Genomic DNA, 21346 nt, shown 5'->3' on the forward strand with positions numbered 1-21346 from the left:
GTAAATGAGAACACTTAAGAAGACTCGTACCACTCTCGCTCACTTTTTGTTTGTCAAGGATTTACACACACATGGCTGAAATCTCAGTGGGTTTGTGCGAGTAATTATTCCTCTGCTGCCTCACCTACAGACGTGCCAGACGCTTCGTTTCACACAACCACACGGTGATAGAGTACTACGGTCATTACTGCTCCAATAAGCACTTCACAGCTTGTTTTTTTTTTGCTTTTTTTTCCTGATGGGAGCACTTTAATTAGAGAGGGGGCTCTCTGCCCAATTTTACAGTAGACGGTGTAACCCATTTCCAACAAAGCCAGATACAAAGAAACAGTTGGCAACAACACACACACACAAGCTAATGGTACAGTGACCAAGATAATGAAACGACGGACTGAACCCAAGCAGCATTGACAAGATCAGAATAGAGAAGAAGAATAGATGTATGCACAGAAGACATGTTGAGGGCTTGGTGTACATGTGCTGCAGGTCAATCCATCACAGTAACTATTTGTAACTTGCCATCAAAGCTTCTTCCCGGGAATAAAACACTCCTGCACTACTCCTGCACTAGTGCAAGTACATTTCACAAGTCGGTGAGACAAAACCATGACATACATGACATGCATGCAAACAGGCAACTGGGTGGTGCAGCGACCAACACTTGCATCATGACACGGCGGCCAAGCAGCACATAATAGAATAGAAACACATTATCCTACCTTATTCGTAGTCAGAGGCGTGTGCGAAAAAAGACACGTCAAACAAGCAATGCAAGATTTGTGATCAGCAAACAATTCACACAACAGGCAAATGAGTGGCACCGCAGCCAGCCAGCCACAGCCTAGTGGAACAGCAGCATAGCACGGAACATGGAACACATCAGCATAGCACGGAACATGGAATCCATCAGCATAGCACGGAACACGGAATACAGCAGCATAGCACGGAATACAGCAGCATAGCACAGAACATGGAATCCATCAGCATAGCATGGAACACATCAGCATAGCACGGAACACAGCAGCATAGCATGGAACACGGAATCCATCAGCATAGCACGGAACATGGAACACATCAGCATAGCACAGAACATGGAATCCATCAGCATAGCACGGAACACATCAGCATAGCATGGAACACATCAGCATAGCACGGAACATGGAATCCAGCAGTATAGCATGGAAAACGGAATACAGCAGCATAGCACGGAACACATCAGCATAGCACGGAACATGGAACACATCAGCATAGCACGGAACACATCAGCATAGCACGGAACACATCAGCATAGCACGGAACACATCAGTATAGCACGGAACACATCAGCATAGCACGGAACACATCAGCATAGCACGGAACATGGAATCCAGCAGCATAGCATGGAATACAGCAGCATAGCACGGAACACATCAGCATAGCACGGAACATGGAACACATCAGCATAGCACGGAACACATCAGCATAGCACGGAACACATCAGCATAGCACGGAACATGGAATCCATCAGCATAGCACAGAACACGGAATACAGCAGCATAGCACAGAATACAGCAGCATAGCACGGAACACAGCAGCATAGCACGGAACATGGAAACCATCAGCATAGCACTGAACACATCAGCATAGCACGGAACATGGAACACATCAGCATAGCACGGAACACATCAGCATAGCACGGAACATGGAACACATCAGCATAGCACGGAACACATCAGCATAGCACGGAACATGGAACACATCAGCATAGCACGGAACATGGAATCCATCAGCATAGCACGGAACACGGAATACAGCAGCATAGCACGGAACACATCAGCATAGCACGGAACACATCAGCATAGCACGGAACACATCAGCATTGCACGGAACACATCAGCATAGCATGGAACGCATCAGAATGGAATAGAACATGGAATAGAATGTCACCACCAAATACATGCCTGTGCATATGTGCCACACCCAAACAAGCACATCAGGCTGGGCAACATGTTTGACATAAATATGATATTTTTTTTCCAATATCATGATGAGTGAATTCAAGGTCACATAAATAAATAGGCTCTAGACTTTGATGAATGCATTAGACTGAGTTGCACTGCATTACGTCAGACAGCATCAGCAAGTCATGTTGTTAGCCTCAGACATGATACTTTAATGACATAATGTTACTAGAATCCTGTTATACACACACAACAGTCCCTCTGCAGGGCAATGCATAGTGATGAGTTATCGCCCAGCCCTTCATGTACTCTCACCACACACACACACACACACCCAGCAGCAGAATAATGATCAGCACGGCGGCTTTTCACCAAGCAGCACTGTATGCAACAGGAAAAAAAGACCCGTCGGCCTCCAAGAATTATGGAATATTATCCTACTTGTATGAAGTCACGAGCCACCCTGTCCACAGCCAGCTCCTCATCCTCGGAATCCCGTGTTGACGTGAGGCCTTCCTGGAGATGTCCACTGAAGTTCACCGTCCGCAGTTGTGTCCTTTTTAAGTTCAGGTGCAGAACAAGAAGCGGTTCTTCTGCGTGTACTGGTCCCGTCACTCATTCCGGTATTAGTTTAACGTGTCCGAGTGGGAAACCGCCACAATGTAACGTTAAACTCACGATGTAAAGTGAAGCACGGACGTTTACCTGCGTGGCTTTTGCAGGCCCTTTATTTATACAAGAAAGGCATAAAAGTCCGCAACGTTACTTCCACATTAAACTTCATGCAATGCTCTACATCTGTATCCAGGTTGCATTTTTAACTTTCAATACATTTTTTCTTCTAATGAGGGTTCTCATCTTCTTTCAGCTACCTGTCCGCCTCCTTCTGCACCTGCGCAGTTTAGCTTTACCGGCGCTTGTCCATTCGGCCCTTCTTCTATACAGTCTAGGATTCAGCCAAGTGAAACAGCCGCACTCTGCAGCCTCGAACTAGACGTGTCCGTGCAGGTCGTCTTGGCTTTGGTAAACCGCTGAGTTTGACTTCAACGCGTCCACCTGGAAGTAGATTTCTTCCCCTGGAAGTGAGGAGGAGAAACCCCAAATTGTCCGACATAACGATGGCCCCCTCGCTCGGTTCCATTTCTTTTGAACTCCCCTCGTTTTGTCTCCTTGTAGCAAGGGTACAAATTGTTGGCTGGATTGAATAATACGATAAACACCCTGGGGTTAACGCTACACTATTTTCCCGTTGTTCATGTTAATCACAGTGTGCCATAGATGGGGATATTTACCATTAAGCTGGTACAATTCTAAACTTCAGGATAACACTAATACTAATAATTATGTTAACCCTCAGCTTTAGTGTCCACAATTCAATTGTAGATAATACACATTCTAAATACGCTACATTGAGATACATGCTATATTTCATATTGCATGCATCTTAATTAACAAGTGTATCATGATAAATTGGTGAGCATGGATTATTAGTAATTTAAGTTTGCAATCTACGTTGATACATTGGTTTTGATTGTATTTATGTATTATTATTTTTTACAGAGGAGCAGTATATTGTCCACAGTATTTATAAAGACAATACTAATAATCTACATTTCAGATTTTGTGGTCATTGCATAAATTGTTGTGAGACCTAGTTGTCATCCAACAAGGGTCATACTTTGCACATTTGAATATTGATGAATAATGCATTATGGGTGAGAACATCATAACGCCCTGCTATGCTTGTGTGAACTGGGCAATTTGCACCGAATCACCAACTCCTCCCTGTGTGTCTGCGCTTGTGTCTACGTGTCTTGGTTTGTGTTCAGTAGTAACCTACAGAGAATTTATAGCTGCATCCCAAACATCCTCTCCTCTCCATGGCTGCAATTATCACAGAGATACACCGGATAATTGGCCGTGTGCAAATGACAGCTTATTTACCTGTGGGGCAGAAAGAAAGAGACTGTACAACTACAAAAAGAAAGACAGTGTCAGTGTGAGGACTCATTCAGTCATTAGCTAGTGCATGGCAGCTGCACCATGGTCGAGGTTAGCGAAAGCTCGCGGCTATGGCACTACATGCAACTAAATCATTTAGATAAGGACAGGGAAAGATTGTGGTCGGTGTGACGGGAGGCAAACTCACCAGCATCAAATTGTCCTACGTTGGCCCTGAACATTGGCATTGGGCATGAATATAATATTGTTATATTATATAATCATGTATACGGCCCAATATGGATGTAATCCAAGGCTAATAAATCAGAATGTGATTACAGGAAAGACACGGTTTGAAGCCAGCATACCAACAGTCCCAATATCCAATCAGATGAGTTTGACAAAACATCCCAAAGCATCCGGAAAAAAAATAGCCGTGGCCATTAGCAGTGCTAGAAAATAACCCAAAGTCAGTCCTAAAGTGTAGAATTAGAGGTGGCTTTAATGCCCCTGCTTCAGTGCTTAACATATCTGTACTTGTCTCTAAGAATAATACTGCTGTTCAACGGTGTAGGTGGAAACTCCATGCCATTGATAAGAAGGCAAAACATCCTCATCCATGTATGGTGATGACCACGTTGCATTAGACCCCTTAAATATTTAAAAGGCTTTGAATTGTATGACTGATCTCCCCCGGGGAGGTAAACATAACTATGTCAATAGGCTTTCTGCCACTGGCCCAGAGTGTGTTTGTCTTGTACAAAGAGAGCTGCCGTGGCCTTGGATCTATGTTAACAAAGATGTTCTCTGGCTGCAGTAGGGAGATTTGGCAACTCTGAGAGTCATCTGGTCACAGACCTCCGCTGTCAGGCGACAGTATTAGAAATTGTTCTCGTCTAGTATTTACCTCTATTTTTCACAGCCCGATCTGTGCCACTTTGAGGGGAAAAAAAACATCTCGCGGAAGATATTGGAGTCCTCCCTGAATAGAAATGGTCCATGATGTTGAAGAGTTATCACTGCAGCGTAATTGCACAGAGAAGGATATATTATTTATGAGAGATTTAGCCTCATTAATCTGTGAAACGTTCTGAAAGTACGATCATTTCATTTTTCCTCATGAGTTAGTGTTTTGCAGATCTTTGCAGAGACATGAATTTGCTCTTTGATGCGCAGCCAGTTTCCTTGACTGTCTTCGTGAAATAGTGTTCTTTGACAGCTCTTCCCCAGTGCTTACAATGAATCATTATCTGTGCCAATGTTTGCACTCAACCTGTCTTTTCTTCTCTCTTTTGTCTTGCAGCTGCACACTGACCTCGATAGGGGGGACAGTGAGGTGAAGTACACTCTCTCGGGAGACGGGGCTGGCTCCATTTTCACAATTGACGCAACAACTGGGGACATCCATGCCTTACGGAGCCTTGACAGGGAGGAGAAGCCTTACTACACCCTACGCGCCCAGGTTGTTGACATCGACACCAATAGGCCCCTAGAGCCTGAATCAGAATTTGTCATCAAGGTTCAAGACATCAACGACAATGAGCCAAAATTCCTGGAGGGACCATACACAGCCAGTGTCCCCGAGATGTCCCCAGTAGGTCAGTGACCATGTGTAGGGATTTGAGAAGCCAGTACTTTGCTTAATTAATAAGATTCATTTGCACTTTGTTTTCTCCTCTTGAACTACAGAATAAGAAAGTTTCAGGAGCATCACAGGTACCACCAGAGGGGTAATGCTGCTCCCCACCAGATTTTGACATTTCACAGCTCGTTATTCTTGGTATGCCCTGAGTATTTCCCACAGCTTTATCTTTATACATTCCCCCCAAAGGGAGAACAGATCAACGTAATTTGCCGCAAGAATGGTTCCTCTTGATCTAAACGCAGATGAAACCCTCAAATCTCTAACACTCAGCAGTCTCTAGAGTATGTATGAGTATGATAAGAAAAAAACAAGCCAGTGAACACTCATCATAAGCTGTACAACAGTTCACTATAGAATCAGAGAAGCTTTCCTGTTTGTCATAAACACATCTAGAGGGGCTCGAACCCGCTGGCCGGACCTTCTGTGTGATGTTTGCACGTTCTCCCTGTGTTGGCGTGTCTTCCTCCCACAGTCCAAAGACATGCAGCTTAGCTTAATTGATGACTCTAATTGAATGGTTATCTGTCTCTTTGTGTCAACCCTGTGACAGTCTGGCAACCTGTCCAAGGTGTACCCTGCCTTCGCCCTATTTCAGCTGGGATAAGCTCCAGCCCCCCCGCGAGCCTGAATGGGATGAGCGGGTACAGATAATGGATGGATGGATGAATGGATGAATGAATGGATGGATGGATGGACATCTGGTGTGACCATGGAAGCAGAGTCCAGAGATCAGCTTAAAAATAAATAAAAAACATCCACAGAATGAATCAAGTAGACCAGTCATTCCCAAAGACTGAAGACACAACATTTTCCAAAGAAACTTGCAAAATTTCTTCCATAGTCCTTTATTTAAAATTGTATATCTCCAGTACACCTTTAAGCCACAAGAAGAAGTCTGAATATTTCCATTCATCTGATAATTGCAGCCTATTTATTAAATTGTATCTATAGCGGGCAATCTGTTTGTTTTACTGATGAGAGGATAAAAAACGAGAACCTTTCATTTAGATAATCACATGAATGTTGTTATCACCTTCCAAGTGAATTTACAAATAATTTTCAAAATGTTTCTATCCTTATTATAGGATGCATGCTTTATGTATCAGTATTATTATCTAATTTGATGCTGGGCCATCTGCAAAAGTCCTTTTTAAACATCACTTTGATGCTTTCTTTGTATGAATGGATACCTGCCATTAAAAGGGTAATCCATTGATTAAGGGTTTCAGTTTCATTTAGTTGTTGTACTTGTGAGAGACAGATTCAAAAAGAATGGTCAAAACCAAAAAGCAGAGGTAATGGTATCCTGACTTTTAGTCCTTATGCTGCAGTTTTTGTGGGCCAACAGGAAGTTAGCATCGCTCTGGTTCCCCTTTCATAAAGCCAATGGGATTTTTCCATTGGAATTTGGATTATTGCAGAAAATAAGCTCTGTGGCAAACACAAGTTTGTGATACTTACACGTTTTGTTCAGCAAGATAATCTCCACAAATGAACACCACTTTTATCGTTTTTGAGCATGAATGCATTTAGCAGAGGTAAGAAGCTAACATGAGGCTAATGCACAAACTGCACTACGTCGCATGAGTGCGAATATTCACAGGTGGAATAGCTGGCATTGATGACGTTTAGAAGTCTTTATCCACTTGTTATCAACCGCCTTTTGTAAGACATGTAAAAACGTCAAAACTCACAAGTGATGTATTTAATGATGTATTCAAAAAAACACATTGACTTTGAGACGAGGGAACAGGAAGTGGAATTCATTTCTGAGGTTTAGGACTCATTTTCTGCACTCTGTTATGAGTCATGCCCCCAAACCTCTGGAACCCACATTTCCCATAATCCAACAGGATAGCATCTTTCATTAGATGCCCCCTGTCTCATGTAGTGCATAGCATGGTATGTCAGATGCATGAAGCATAAATGAATTTAAATGAATGAACAAATAAGTCTAACTGCACAAATCCTTAAGTGCTCCTGTGTCATGGAACTGGAGATTTTGACTTATTAGAAAAGACTTAAGACAGTTGAAGCCATAAAAAAGTGGGAATGGTAAGCATTGCAAAATGATGCAGTGCAGAGTGGCACCACTATAGGAAATATCCCAGCTGATAATACAGCTGTGAGTGCGATGCAGCCCCCCCCCACACACACACACTTTTTGTGGGAAGTTATATAAAAAAGAATCATCGAACCAACTAAAGTCCTTATCAATATTTCTAGCAGCAAGACTTGTGTGATCAATGGGTTCATTAACTGTTACGTCCTCTTGATGTCTTTGGCTAGAATCCCCCTTTGGATGTTTTTTTATGTTAGCAGGGAGAAACAAAAACTAAAAGGGAGAGATGCTGAGCATAAATATGCACTAATGGTTGTTAATGAAGACTATGGACAGATATTATGAAATCACTCATGGCAACAATCCCTTAGAGTTGTGTGCAATTAGTTTATCCCTGAATCACTAAGAAAGCGACAGATTAAACAACAACAAAAAACAATTTCAGTGAGTGTTGATTTCACTCCTCGTCTCCAAACATTTCAAATAGTTAATATCAGATTTGTACATGTAACTTCACAGAAGTCCTCCCCACATCGGATCAGCCTTTCAGTTGCACTCCTCTCTTTCTCCTCATATTTGAATACAAAATCTGTATGCATTGTGTATTGTGCCATGTTAATTGGTTCCCCCTGCATTACATTTCAGTAATTTGTTGAATATTGTGATATAAACAATATTTAATTAAATCAGATAGATAATCCATATTTTGCTGAACTCTGTATTCTCCTCCTGTGTTTATCAGCGATGACCTTTCAAGCCATTTCCTCCACCTAGCTCTCACTCACGCACCTGAATTTCCACAATTGCGTGAATAGAATTTAATCGTCTTGTTTATTGTCTCACACTGAGGAGAGAGGCTCTTGCCTTCGTCACCTGGATATGCGTGGGTGCCTACGAAGCTCAAAGGCATTTAAACTTTCCCTGCATCTGAGCTCACGTATCTGTGGATTTCCTCTCTCTAGCTGTACTGAAAAACATGTTATTATTATATATAAACATGTATGATCTCATCTGGTGTTGATGTGTGTTGGAATACGATGCTGTCCTTCCCTGGTAGCCTACGTCTAATCAGGCATGTGTGGCTCTGTTGGGAAGAATTGAGACACTAATCTCTCTCACCTAATGTTTTAATGCCATTGTTACCGTCTGCTCAGACTGCAAAGCCTATTTAATGTACAGTAAGTTCTTTACAGACGACTAGGAGCTTACCGGAATTCAAAATGACCATGTAGATGTCCTCCCGGTCAGTGTCTCCTGTTCACATAAGTGCTCCGCAAACCCTGTGGTTGAAAAAACAGCATGTTTGTGATTGACACGTGTGTACTGAGCTGTCTGCCTGTGAAGTCATCCGTGTTAAACTTGTCTGCCACTAGTCTTTCTAAAAAACCAGGCTTGTAGAGTTATAAAATAGTCCGGCTGACGAGGCACTTTTTTATTGGTTACCCCTCCCCTTAAACTGGAAACTTCGGATTGAGTCTGCTGAATTTAAATACATCGTGAATAAGTGTTCAATGCCAGCTAGTTAATGAGGATGAGCCAAACCTCCAACAATTAATTATTATGTCCTCTTACCCCAGCAGTTTGGAACACTGCCACTAACGCTATTCTTGCCGTGGCCCTTTGTTTTCGTAATGGTAGCATTGTTTAATGAATAGTCACACAAGAGCCTTTTCTTTTTTTTACCCTTCCTTTATTTGTTTTTTTTAAATAATGGCCACTTAGTAATGCTACAAATGTGCAACTCCAAACATACAGCAGGATAATCGAACAACGCCTCGACACATCCCTTCTCCTCCACGCTCCTCCTCATTATACCCCATCAGCGACTTTGACCGTTCATTATTAGCTCTCTCGGCTGTTCATCATTCATTAGTGACAGGTGAGATCGCTCGGTAAACTGATGAACTTCAAAGAGTTTGGATTGCAGTCTCATGAGGAAACAAATTAAGTCAAAGTCAATATGTCTTCCCGCTCCTTTCCCCAGGGACGTATGTGACGCAAGTGACAGCCACAGATGCAGACGACCCGACATATGGAAACAGTGCCAGAGTGGTTTACAGCATCCTCCACGGCCAGCCGTACTTCTCTGTTGATCCTAAAACAGGTAAAGTACCTTATCCCTTCCTGATTTATGCGACACAAAAGTGATTTAGTCAGTGTAAAGTTCACAAACATCTACACATTTACGAGTCAACAATAACTACCTCTGTTTCTTTGTGCACCTGGCAAATGCAATGGTGCAGTGACATAAGTTATTTCGGCCATTAGTCCTGCAATATATGTAAGATTGAGTGTGTCCTAAACCGGTCATTCCCAAAGAATATACGCAGGAGATTTTATTAGGGTAGCCAAACTAATTTGCATAAATTCTTCCATAGTCTTTTATTTATTATTTATATCTGCACTACCCCTTTGAGTCACATAAGGTTGTTTGCATTGTTGTGTGATAATTATGGCCTACTTATAACATTGAATCTGAAAAGCTAGCTTTGTGTTTGTTATACTGATGAGAGGGGGGAAAAACAAGAGCCTGTTAATTAATTGAGTCGCGATGGTTTGTCTTTTTTGTAAAAGTGGGTCCCTAGACAATACGTTTAAGGAACACAGTTCTGCACAATGTGGTGTGGTGCAAGCATATATCATGAGAATAAAACTGGTCCCCACAAACTCTGATCTCAAAAACACCAGTGACTTTCTGAATCTTTTCTGCGAGGATACTGAGTAGTCAGTGTTGTGTAGAGTTAGCCAGCAAACCGCTATAGCTGGTAGCTTGAATTGAAACGACAAATAACACAATGACAATGACCGGTGCTGCGTTACAAACACACTTTGCCGGTGTAGGCGGCCGGTGTCGTAGGAGGGAAATGGCAGTAAAAAAGGTTGCAGAGTCGCAGCATGGCGGGGTGAGGCATACGACTGCTAAAAAACCCTGCTTAATCTGAAACACCTTCACACCACCAGTGTTCGCCGGCAGTGGGCTGCTGTTGGCTCCCTATCTGGGGCAGTTCAAAGCATACGGAAATAGGTTCACACGTGGCAGATACGGTGGAATCTGTTGCTGATTACACCGCTCATCCCTGAGCTTTACAGAGCGCGTACTGTGACTGTATTTCAAACTGATGCTGGGGAGGGAAAAAAAATCAAAGCGTTAAAGTAAATGTTTGCCCTGCTCGGCCTGCATATATCTCCAAACGCACATCAGCAACGGGAGTAAACACTGCAAGGAAAAGGTGAACAAGGGAAGGGGGTGACAACAGCATGCTGAAATCTCCCTGCATGTCACAGAATTATTCATCTCAGAGACAGACACCACCCTCGTCCAAAAACAAATTGAATTGATTTTGTGTCCACACATGTTAGGGGTCTGCGGATCAATTTGTACATCCTCACATCCTCACTGTATTAAATGGAAAAAAAAGCGGAGGGAAAAAGTGCAGACCCACCTAGCTGCCCACTTCCTTTTAGCCGCACCAACCTCCCACTGACCTAGCTATTAATCTGCAGTACAAACGCTCTCTGATCTCAGGGTCTCTGATCCTCAAGTGAATCATTATATGGCTCCTCCAGAGTTCCCTATTGAATGTCAAGCGTCTCCAGTTTGTGAAATGACCTCTATTTTAGCCTTGGTGAGAGCCGCACAAGCAGCTTCTTCCTGGGGAGTGAGCTCCTTGGGTGGAAATACATTGTGCATTTTGAGGAATATTGTGCAATTGGCATCAAATATATTTTAAAGGATTGTATGTTTACCATGTCTTCTTTTGTGTCTTTTTTTTATCCCACTATGTCTATCGCTCACTCTCTTCTTCGCTTCCTCTACGTCTCTCTCCTTTACTATCTCTATTTCCTATTCATCTTGCTGTACACCAGGTGTTATAAAGACAGCCTTGCCCAATATGGACAGAGAGGTGAAGGAACAGTACCAGGTATTAATCCAGGCCAAGGACATGGGGGGCCAGCTGGGGGGGCTGGCCGGGACCACCACCATCAACATCACCCTCAGCGACGTCAACGATAATCCGCCCAGGTTCTCTAAAAGTGAGTGCCCTTTTGTTGATTTCTAAAACAATATTAATGCAGATGACCTCACGCAGGTTCACTCATTTTATGATCGGGGAATAAACACTGTGCAATTACAACAGGGCAGGGGGTGTTCATCATGTCTACTCCCTGTAATTGGTTTTCATTATTTGTCATTATGTGCTGTCGTAAGCAAACGCTGTTTATTTAACATGATTGCATCTACATACTGCTGGCGAATAAAGCAGGATTGGTGTTATGTCGCTCATGGGGCGCCCTTCTATATTTAGATCAGGTTTGAGCAGGATGGTGCTGCACCAGGGATTGAGTCAGTGTATTTAAACACTGTATTTCATCCGGTATTTTGAATAAGCTGCTAAACCAGATTAATTCGATTGTACCGTTCACCAGGTCATGTAAAAAAGCCAAGCAGGGAAAAAAAATATACTGTAAATACGTTGATCTGTAAAAGCGTCTCTGCTTATACTCAGCATAACGGTTAAATTGTGTGCAGAGCATGTACTCCAAATCAGCAAGTGTACAACAGGAAAGCAAAAATGCTGCTCTGTATAAGGATGCAGTCTCTTCAGGTATTGTGAGGCGACACCGAGTGATCTCCTCTGAATTTAAATACAGGCAGTCTGACGGTCAAGCTCCTGTGGCTGCGGGGAAAAGATGATATTTCCATAATGCTGTCACAGCACAGAGGTGTGGGCCAAGTATGGCGGCTCCTCTGCCCCGTCCCAAATCCTCCCTTTGTCGCCTTCTCTCTTCTATCTATAGAGGGCTTACAGGTTAGAACATAACAAGAAGATGCATGTGTTGTTGCCATCCTGGTGGACCTCATCAGATGATTCAGTTTACTTATGTTATTGCTGCATGGATCCATCCCACATCTGTCTTTTCTATAAATCCCCCTCCCCCCCTCTAGTTATTATAGATGAAGTATTTGTAAACCATCAATCCTCTGATGGCACCAGATGTGGGTGCAAATGTAAAATAATTGTTGTTTATTATGAGGGCTGTTGGATGCATTTTCTGATTCATGAAGTGAGACAATTTGTCTAATATGTCAACAAAATGAAACAAGAGATTTTAAACCTTGTTTCATCCAATGTTTGGAAGCGTATCCAAATTAGCACATACATAGTAAGACAATGCCTCATTTGCATATTTAAACATGTAATTTGAGAAAACTGGAATAATAATTGTTTAAATATGAGTAATAAACTGGGGAGTTTCCATAGAGGTGTATATATATATATTTATATCTTTCACCCTATTCATCTGGGGTGTCTGCCCTTAACAGCTGTTTGTTAATTTCTCTTCAACAGCAGCTCCCCGTTTTGGCACTGGCGCTGTGTCCTGTCTTTCAAAGGACATGAACCTTTAAAATACTTTTGAAATGAATGCATGTCCTTGAAAGTACTTGATTATTTATTGAAATCACAGCAGCCAAATTCATCCATTTGCCTCAGCTCACCTCTCAAAATCCTAGGATCAACAGTGAGGGAAAAGCTCAGATCCATAGTAAAATTGAGGAATAACAAATGAGAGGGAGTGCAATGACATGGTGTAGCGTAAAGTATCGTACTCATTAGAAACATATTTTATTCTCCAATAACCTAAGCAAAGGCTGGTATTTTGGTCTTGACTCAGTACCTATATTTGGGTCCTCCACCAACATTAAGAAATGTCTCTGCCAAGCAGCTTCCCTTGTCACACTACGAGTGCCTCGACACTCTTATTGTAGACATGTATGTTCAAGTTCATCCATCTCCAACTTTGATGCTATTTTATGTCAAGCAGCACGATCCTCAGAAGGAGCTTCAAAGAGACTCGTACACACGTTTCTCTCCTGCACACAGCCGTCCCCATTCGTAGGGTTTGTTTGTCACATCAGGGCCAAATGAATCAAATTCCAAGAAACAAATCATGTTTTTTTTTTCTAGAACTGGTTGTGGCTGATTCTCTGTTGCTGCAGCGGAGGAATGTGTTGAGAATGTGTTAAATTAATGTTAACAATATAGTGAAGGATTGCGGGCGCTACACTGAGTTTGAGGAATTCATTCACAGCGAACAGTCCCAAATACACGTGTGTAACCTTTTGACATAGCACCAGTTTCAGAATAAATGTTCTGGCACATTGAAGTCCATAACATTTCCTGAACTGACAAGATGGAGTGCTAAAATGAGGGATGTAAAACATTCCAAGTCCTTAGAATAATTTCAACACTATCACAGTGTTTTACTGGATTGCCAGCGGCATCACCGTGATGCCACCAGGTGTTCTCACTGGATTTGTCGTGCAAAAGTTTTCCCGTCTCTGGCATGAGCAGATGCTATTGTTCAAACAGCTAGCTGTTTCAGAGAGTGAAGCGCAGAAAGAAAAGATGAATTCCCACCCATTGTCTGGTGTAAGTGATAATCAATCAATCCACACCGTTTGTTTCGTTGTAGATTTATTCCCTAGTCCTCAGCAGCGCTTGCTGCTGTTGGGAGCATCAGAGCACCAAGGCTCTTGTGTTTGTAGTACAGGTTGAGCCCTCCAGTTACAAGGAGCCGAGCAGCCATGCTGGTCAAACACGTAAGCTTTGAATAATGTCCCACAGCCACAGGGCCGACTTCAGACAGAGCATATCAGCTGCTTGCCTATGGGTGATTAAGACCGGTGTGTGAGAGAGACTGCATAAAGGACATAGGATGTGAAGAGCTCAGTATTCCATCCGATGTCGAGTGATAATCAATAAGTCCAGTCTGATGTTTGTTTGCTGACAGGTTTCTTCCACCTACGAGTTCCCGAGTCTTCTTCAGTGGGGTCCGCTGTCGGCAGAATCAAAGCCCATGACTTGGACGTCGGGAGAAACGCCGAAGTAGAGTACACCATTGTGCCAGGTGACGGAGGCGCCATGTTTGACATCACCACCAATGAACACAACCAAGAGGGGATCATCATTCTCAGAAGGGTAAGGAGCCTCAGCAACTAAGACAAACATATGCTGTGAATTCTCATAGAAACCTGTATTCATTGTTATGAACAAATACAAACTGCTCACTAATATAAAAGATTGTGAAATTGCCTGCAGGCAACAGCAACGGTCAGGCCACACTCACCACTTTTCTGCTCTGGGTTTCTGTTTTTAATGAACAAAGTAGCTTACATCTGGATGTCCAAAAACCGGCAGGTAATAGGTTATAATCAAAATGCTGAACACTGTGGGAAACTAAACACAAAGTACGAGGCAGGAACATAAAGATCAGCAACGGATGCAGACAACCTGACACTGAAACACAAGGACTCAATACACAAGAGGCTCAGCAACTAATGAAACACGAGTGTGGTCGAAAACAGGAGGGAAAAGACAAAGACAGGAAATGAAAACAAACATGAGGAGAGTTACTTTCAAAATAAAACAGGAAATGGACTAAACAAAAACCCAAGATCAGGACATTATGAAAAGATGATTGTGCATTACAACAATGGGAACTTTAATTCACTTTGATCCTTCTAGAAATATGTCATGAGTGAAATATTATGATACATTATAATACACTTTATAATATGTCTTGACTATTGTTACAAAGCATTATGAATATCTATGAGGGCTTTAACTATGATTAGCAATATTATAAGCAGTATGTTTATTATAGCCTTGGGAGTCATAAAAAGTGCAACCTTTTTTTCCTAATTTAATATTCAGGAAGTATTATGTTTGTCAATGTCATTGCACATACCCATGGGAGAGAGGGGGTGTTAACATAAAACACATGACACATGAAACACATTTATATTCAAGCTCAATGCAAAATATATATGCAAAACAGCGCCGTATGGGCTCCATGAAACGTAAATAAATCACATCACATCTTGACAGCAACATAGCGAGTGATGTCAGTAGACATCAACATTGACATCATAGGACAAAACAATGGAGGAAGCATCGATTGGAAATAGATCCTGGAATAAATAAAATGAGATGGCCTATATGATAAAATATATTCTAACGTGTGTGCAGGTAGCACTTCCTTGTGTTACATAAAGCTGTACCAGCAGGACACTTGGCAGATGCCAGGGTTGAACCTGTGATCTCTCAGTTGTGTGATGTTGCTCGTGTCCTTGCTGTCCGTGCCTTAAAGCACAGCTCAGGGCAATGGCGTAGCTCTCTGCGAGTGCCTGTGCTATATAAAGCATTCACTCTGCACGTCAGGGCCCATTTACTATGCCATATGTTCTTTTTCGCTAAATGGATTAATGCATCAAGTGCATGGTGACCCACAGCAAGAGGCCCCGGCCTTTGGTTGCACTCTCTTTGACCCACATAGCATCGGTATCTCATTTTATATCCAGCTTTTGCCACACACAGCATTTGTAGGGCTGTAATATCACCTCGCACAATGGCACAAGTGGCACAAGTGGCACACAGGCACCAGTGATATTAGAGACATGTATTATTCCGAGCAGAAACCTTTAGAGATCCACCATCTCATTTTCAAGGAGGGCCCAAAACTGCCGGAGGTGAGAGGAAAAGGACATTACAGCCGCGGACTAAAATGAGAGGGAGAAATAGAGCGATCCAGCCGGTGCATTGAGTGCTCATCTACTAAATAGCTAGGCTATAATAAGACTTATTATGCAGACATATATATATATATATATATATATATATAGGAGACAACATCAAAACAACATCATGACCTTATTGTGTCCGTAGGAGTGATTTAATAACCATGTATGGATATTTCATTTGACATAAACCACTGTGCAGTTTTCTCTAAACAATTCCTTTAATAACTATACTAATTTTAAACTTGGAAACAAGAACAAATAATAATAGAGTAAGTGCGATACAACTGCTTTATGGAAAAGCCAGCTTTCAAAAATGTATTCATGTTGTTTTGGTTTATGAAGTGAAAATCTCTCCATCTCCAGACCGCCTTCCCTTCATTTGTGTTTATTCTGAGCTCTCCTCAGGGTATGGCTGGTTAAAGACGCCAATATCCATAATATCCAAACCCAATAAATAGAAATATTATTATTACTCTACCCACAGGCTTGACTGTAGAGAGCCAGCGTATTATTTCTCTTTGGACATGGAATGCATTGGGCTGGCGGACGGTGGGGGATAATATGCATCTATGAGAGCGTCGCAGTATTTCCTCATTAAGGCTCCAGGAGACTACTTTTAAAAAGGCACACCTACTTTTAAGATTGTGATAAGCGTCAAAGCGACACAGAGGGCATGAATAAGATCATTTGCATTAGTGAAGTCATCATTAGACTGACTCCTAAGTGCTCACTGATGTGCGTTTGTTTGCCTCTTGAATCTGTCTGGTTTTAAGCTTTGCACACGAGCCAGGTTGGTGAAAAAGTCAAACTGTAATTTCTCTCTGCCATTTGAAGCCACTGCTAAATAACAGAGCTGCTCGTGCTTCCACGCGTCTGCCAGCATGCTATTCAAGTCTGCATCTCTAGAACAGCTGGCACATGTTTGGCTCAGTGTCTCCGAACGCGCCACGTAACAGTCGAGAAGCACAATCACATGAATGCGTTGAAGTTAGTAGGTCTCGCCCACACATCAGACTACACAGGTGCACACATTCGCAATTCCTCGTGTTGGATGCACAGTCTGACGATTCCATCACACTCTGCACTGCATTTCCCTTTCGGCAGGATGAGGTCGACCCCTGTGGCGAGTTTAAACGCCATTTGTTGTCGGTGCTATTGAGCTTCAATAGGGGAAAAAAAGAAGCTGCGGAGCAATGCAGAGTTTGCATAATGCATCAGCCACGAAATGTCTCTCCGATATGGGAAAAGGAGAAAAATGTTAATGTCAGAAAGTGAGGACTTTTGTAAGCAATGCTGTGATGCGTAGAAGAAATGGATTTATTTTCCGGAATGACTCATCTTCTATTTTTCCCAAAATGCTGTACCTGAAACACTTTCAATGAAAACGTACATACACATACAGTATCTCGCCAGAACTTTACGAACCACTCATTCTGCTTTACCGTCATGTCAGCAGTCAATATGTAACAGCAACTATTATTATTTACCAAAAGTGGATACATCATTTAATTAGTTTAATCATTTAAGTTTCCGTCACAATGAGTTGTATGTTAGAAAATATCTGTATCACCAAACTTTCTTGTTTAAAAATAGAGTCCTTCAGACTTCGACGAAAACATTGTAGCTTTTAAACGCAAATTCACTTCTGGAAGATTCTCATTAAATCCCCATTCTTTCATGCAAATTCACCTCTGCACAATATTTTTAAGGAGTGGTAATGCATCATTATTTTGTCACTTTTGTTTCATTTCGGGAATACAGGGTATATTTCCTCTGATTGCAAAAGTTGCCAATTCTATCTGTTCTTCAGGGTGTTTCTGATGTAAGTGTCTCAAATATTATTTTTGGGAGAGTGCAAATCTGCATTTGTTTTGGGTTTTTTCAGACGTAACAGACTGAGGTATTTGTTAACTGGTACATTTTTAGTACATGCCCCAGCGCACAAAGGTGTGTGATCCTTTGATCCCCAAAAATATGCAGCTCAGTGAGTAATTGATTCCCTGCTCAGTGTAAAAGCCGCCTCGGGATGCTCCGTGCATGTGCATGAACATATGCCAAAGTATGTGTGTAAATCACGTATGTGCGCGTACATATATTATTTGCACTTAATGTGATCATAAGCACGGCTATAGATCATCATATAGCGACCTTCTCATTGGTGCTAATGGAATAACAGAATGAGACAAGAAGCAATTATGATGTTAATGAGGACAGTTATTTGTTTACATCGTGTATACCCTCAATGGATGGCGAGGATGCATCTTTCCTCCCATTGTTTTCCTCGCAGTGTTTGATATACTGCCATATAGCAGCCAGGCAACATGATGTATTCCCTGCAGTGGTAAGCTACCGCACAAAGGCATCGTCTACGGGGGATACTCTGAGCCCCCTTAACTGACCAAGCCTTCCCACCGCAGTGTAATTTACGAAACAACATGTGCCTCTACGCGTGTGGGATTGTGATATTAGCAGGACATGGATAGGGAGAGGAGAAAGGATGAGCTGTGCCTTGGAAAGGTGTGGGGAGCTGGAGATGAAGCCTTTAGTTGTTCACCGTGTTCCAAGAATACTGACCCACCCACAGACTTGTCTCATTTCAGATTGGTGGAATATCCCCAGAGACAGGTGTGCAAATGCGTGCAGACGATCCATCTCCCTCCCTCGCTCTGTGTCTCTCTTTTGACTTCCCTCCCTTGCACCGACGTTGAAAATAAATAAATAAAATAAAACCCACAGCGGGACGGAGACGAAAGCCACATTGTACACCGAGCACAGTTTGGCAGACCCAAAATTAGAGACTCCGGAATGTTGGTTATGATAAGAGGATCAGGCTGAGTAATGGGTTCAAAGGATGATCATCTGTTTCCCAGTCTGACGATACAGGGGGAGAGGAAAAAAAGAGTCACCGAGGCATGGAGGGGGGTTTGCACATCCCATCTGCAAAACATAGGATTATTGGAGACAATAGGTAAATCCACCAGTGAATTCCCAGGAAAACGTGCAGACAAATGTGTGCACACAGAGCGTCGTGCTACTCGTGAACCACTACAATACATACAGTTTACGGACAGCGATAGCACTCTCACATGTTGGCAGCATCGCCATGATAACCTTGGGTTGTGTTGGTAAAATCATTTTTAGTCAGATGAAATGTCATTTGCCCATTTGCATGTTTATTCGCCTCCTCCTGGGAGAAGAAGAGATGGCAGATATGCGTAATTGAAATGTGCTGTTCTCGGCCTAGAGGAACGGCTTTGTTTAATGGCAGCATGTGTGGCATAATATTTGTTGGCTCACATTCAGGGAATCCATTTTCAAACGGGACTATCTCCTCCCTGTACAAACTGAATGCCCCCAGCGGCCACAGTGCATTGAATGAAGAGCATCTGCTGCAGACCTCTGGCACTGCCTCCAAATCCGTTGCCCCAGAGCGCCACAGGGGTTCAGAAAAACATTGTAGAGAAGGGCAGGTGACTTGTGTTGTGCAAAGGGCTGCACTCACAAATCAACCACTGGTTTAATCTAGCATTTAATGGTGAAATATTTAATGGAAGTCATATATACAGTAGTCTCTGTTATATAGCAAACAGCGAATGAGACAAGAAGCAAGGGAGAGATGTCTGACTCAACCAGAAACTACGTTAAAATGTTTCAGCACCATGGACAGAGACAGAAAAAGGCAGTCTGAAGGGTTCAGAACAATGGAAGGAGACAACTAAATATGTTATAATAACCATCATTATTAAATGCTAAATTGATAGTTAATTCAATTGTAGTTATTAGCGATCCAGATAATATTTGACTGTTTACAAACACATTAACCAAGTGTTACAGCTATTTCGTCCATCAATCTATGTAAAGTTTATAGATGTTTAATAATTTCTTAGAGGTTTACAAATCATTTGGCTATCATCAAAAAATAGTTGCTGCAGTAGATGAACAGTTGTAATGTGTGCAACAAGAAAGAAAATAGTTCCGACATAAAACTGCTCACAGCAAGATGTTGGTGCCATATAGTCCCAATGTATTGCAGAGGAGGCTGATATCTCAAAAACTAGGCAGCTCGCACCAAAACAATCTAGATTGATGAATAGCACAACAGGTAAGAGGGGATGTAAATACATTGATTTTGGGGTGAACTGACCCTTTAAAATAACATAAATTATAGCATTACTAATAATGAGTAAACATTACCATTAAAATATCCATAAACTAAATGTGAATTCAAGTTTGGTGACACACTTAGAAAAGTGGCCTATGATTCATCCAGCTTGCATGAGGTGACATTTTTTCCCTCGCTTCCAAAGTACAGCACATCCCGGTGATTAATGTTGTAGTGTTGCATGGCATTTAAGAAAAGAGCTTGTCACCGACAGCGAGCAACACTGATAAACATTTGCATCCGCAACAAAATGCCACTAATTGCCCAGATTGCCGTAGCTCAAACGTGGCCCTACTTAGACTTCCCTGAAGTCAGAGCCATTGGCAGTATCGAGGCAAGATGCCCTTTTCATCTTCCTGCCATCAATTAAGGACTTAATTTCACTAAAGTCAGACAGTGACTGCAGTCTAATTTCTCTATCAGAAATGTCATTACTGGGCTCTTTGAACAGTAAATCATTTCAGAGAACGGAAGCTGTTACTGCCTTTCAATCGTGATGAGACACTTGCAGGCTGTAAAAAAAAAAGTAATGTTCAAATGACAAAAGTAATGAACAAATGGCTAACTTGACTGAGGGCCAGAAAACAGCAAAGGAATGTTGGTTTAATACAAAAACAGCAGTGGGCTCGAGTGTAATACAGCTCACAGCTCACACAAGGACACATCCATGCATTGTAAAATGACAAAACGTCCTTACCTTGTGAAAGTGGGTTGTATAATCTCTAAATTGCCAAAGGGTGAATGCAATATATAATAGCTTAAAACTGATAGCATTAAGAGCTCATCCGGCGGCACGATACCAATGGAGCCTTGCTCACAGACGGGGGTTGAATCTAATCTATTGATTATAGGGCTGAATGTTCCAGTGGGAGGCGAAATGAGTTATTCCAGGCCCCGGTGTGAAAGGGAGTCGAAAGAAGGAGACGAGAAGGGAACAATACCTGAGAACAACAGGACGTCCAGCTGCCCAACACGGATGAATAACACCTCACCGAGCAACCAAGCAGGGAGC

General features: G+C 42.2%; 1 protein-coding gene across 1 annotated transcript in view; it reads left to right on the forward strand.

The window, feature by feature from the left end:
* Nucleotides 1-21346, forward strand: part of LOC142937422 (cadherin-12-like) — a 55667-nt gene that overhangs the window by 11398 nt on the left and 22923 nt on the right. The window contains exons 2-5 of the mRNA XM_076080334.1: nucleotides 5185-5479; nucleotides 9573-9692; nucleotides 11456-11623; nucleotides 14384-14571. Of these exons, the coding sequence (XP_075936449.1) occupies nucleotides 5185-5479; nucleotides 9573-9692; nucleotides 11456-11623; nucleotides 14384-14571 (771 nt within the window). The remainder of the gene's footprint in view (nucleotides 1-5184; nucleotides 5480-9572; nucleotides 9693-11455; nucleotides 11624-14383; nucleotides 14572-21346) is intronic.

This window comes from Anarhichas minor, unplaced genomic scaffold (genome assembly GCF_050575085.1).
Source record: "Anarhichas minor isolate MPS153535 unplaced genomic scaffold, ASM5057508v1 ptg000074l, whole genome shotgun sequence".
Taxonomy (NCBI): domain Eukaryota; kingdom Metazoa; phylum Chordata; class Actinopteri; order Perciformes; family Anarhichadidae; genus Anarhichas; species Anarhichas minor.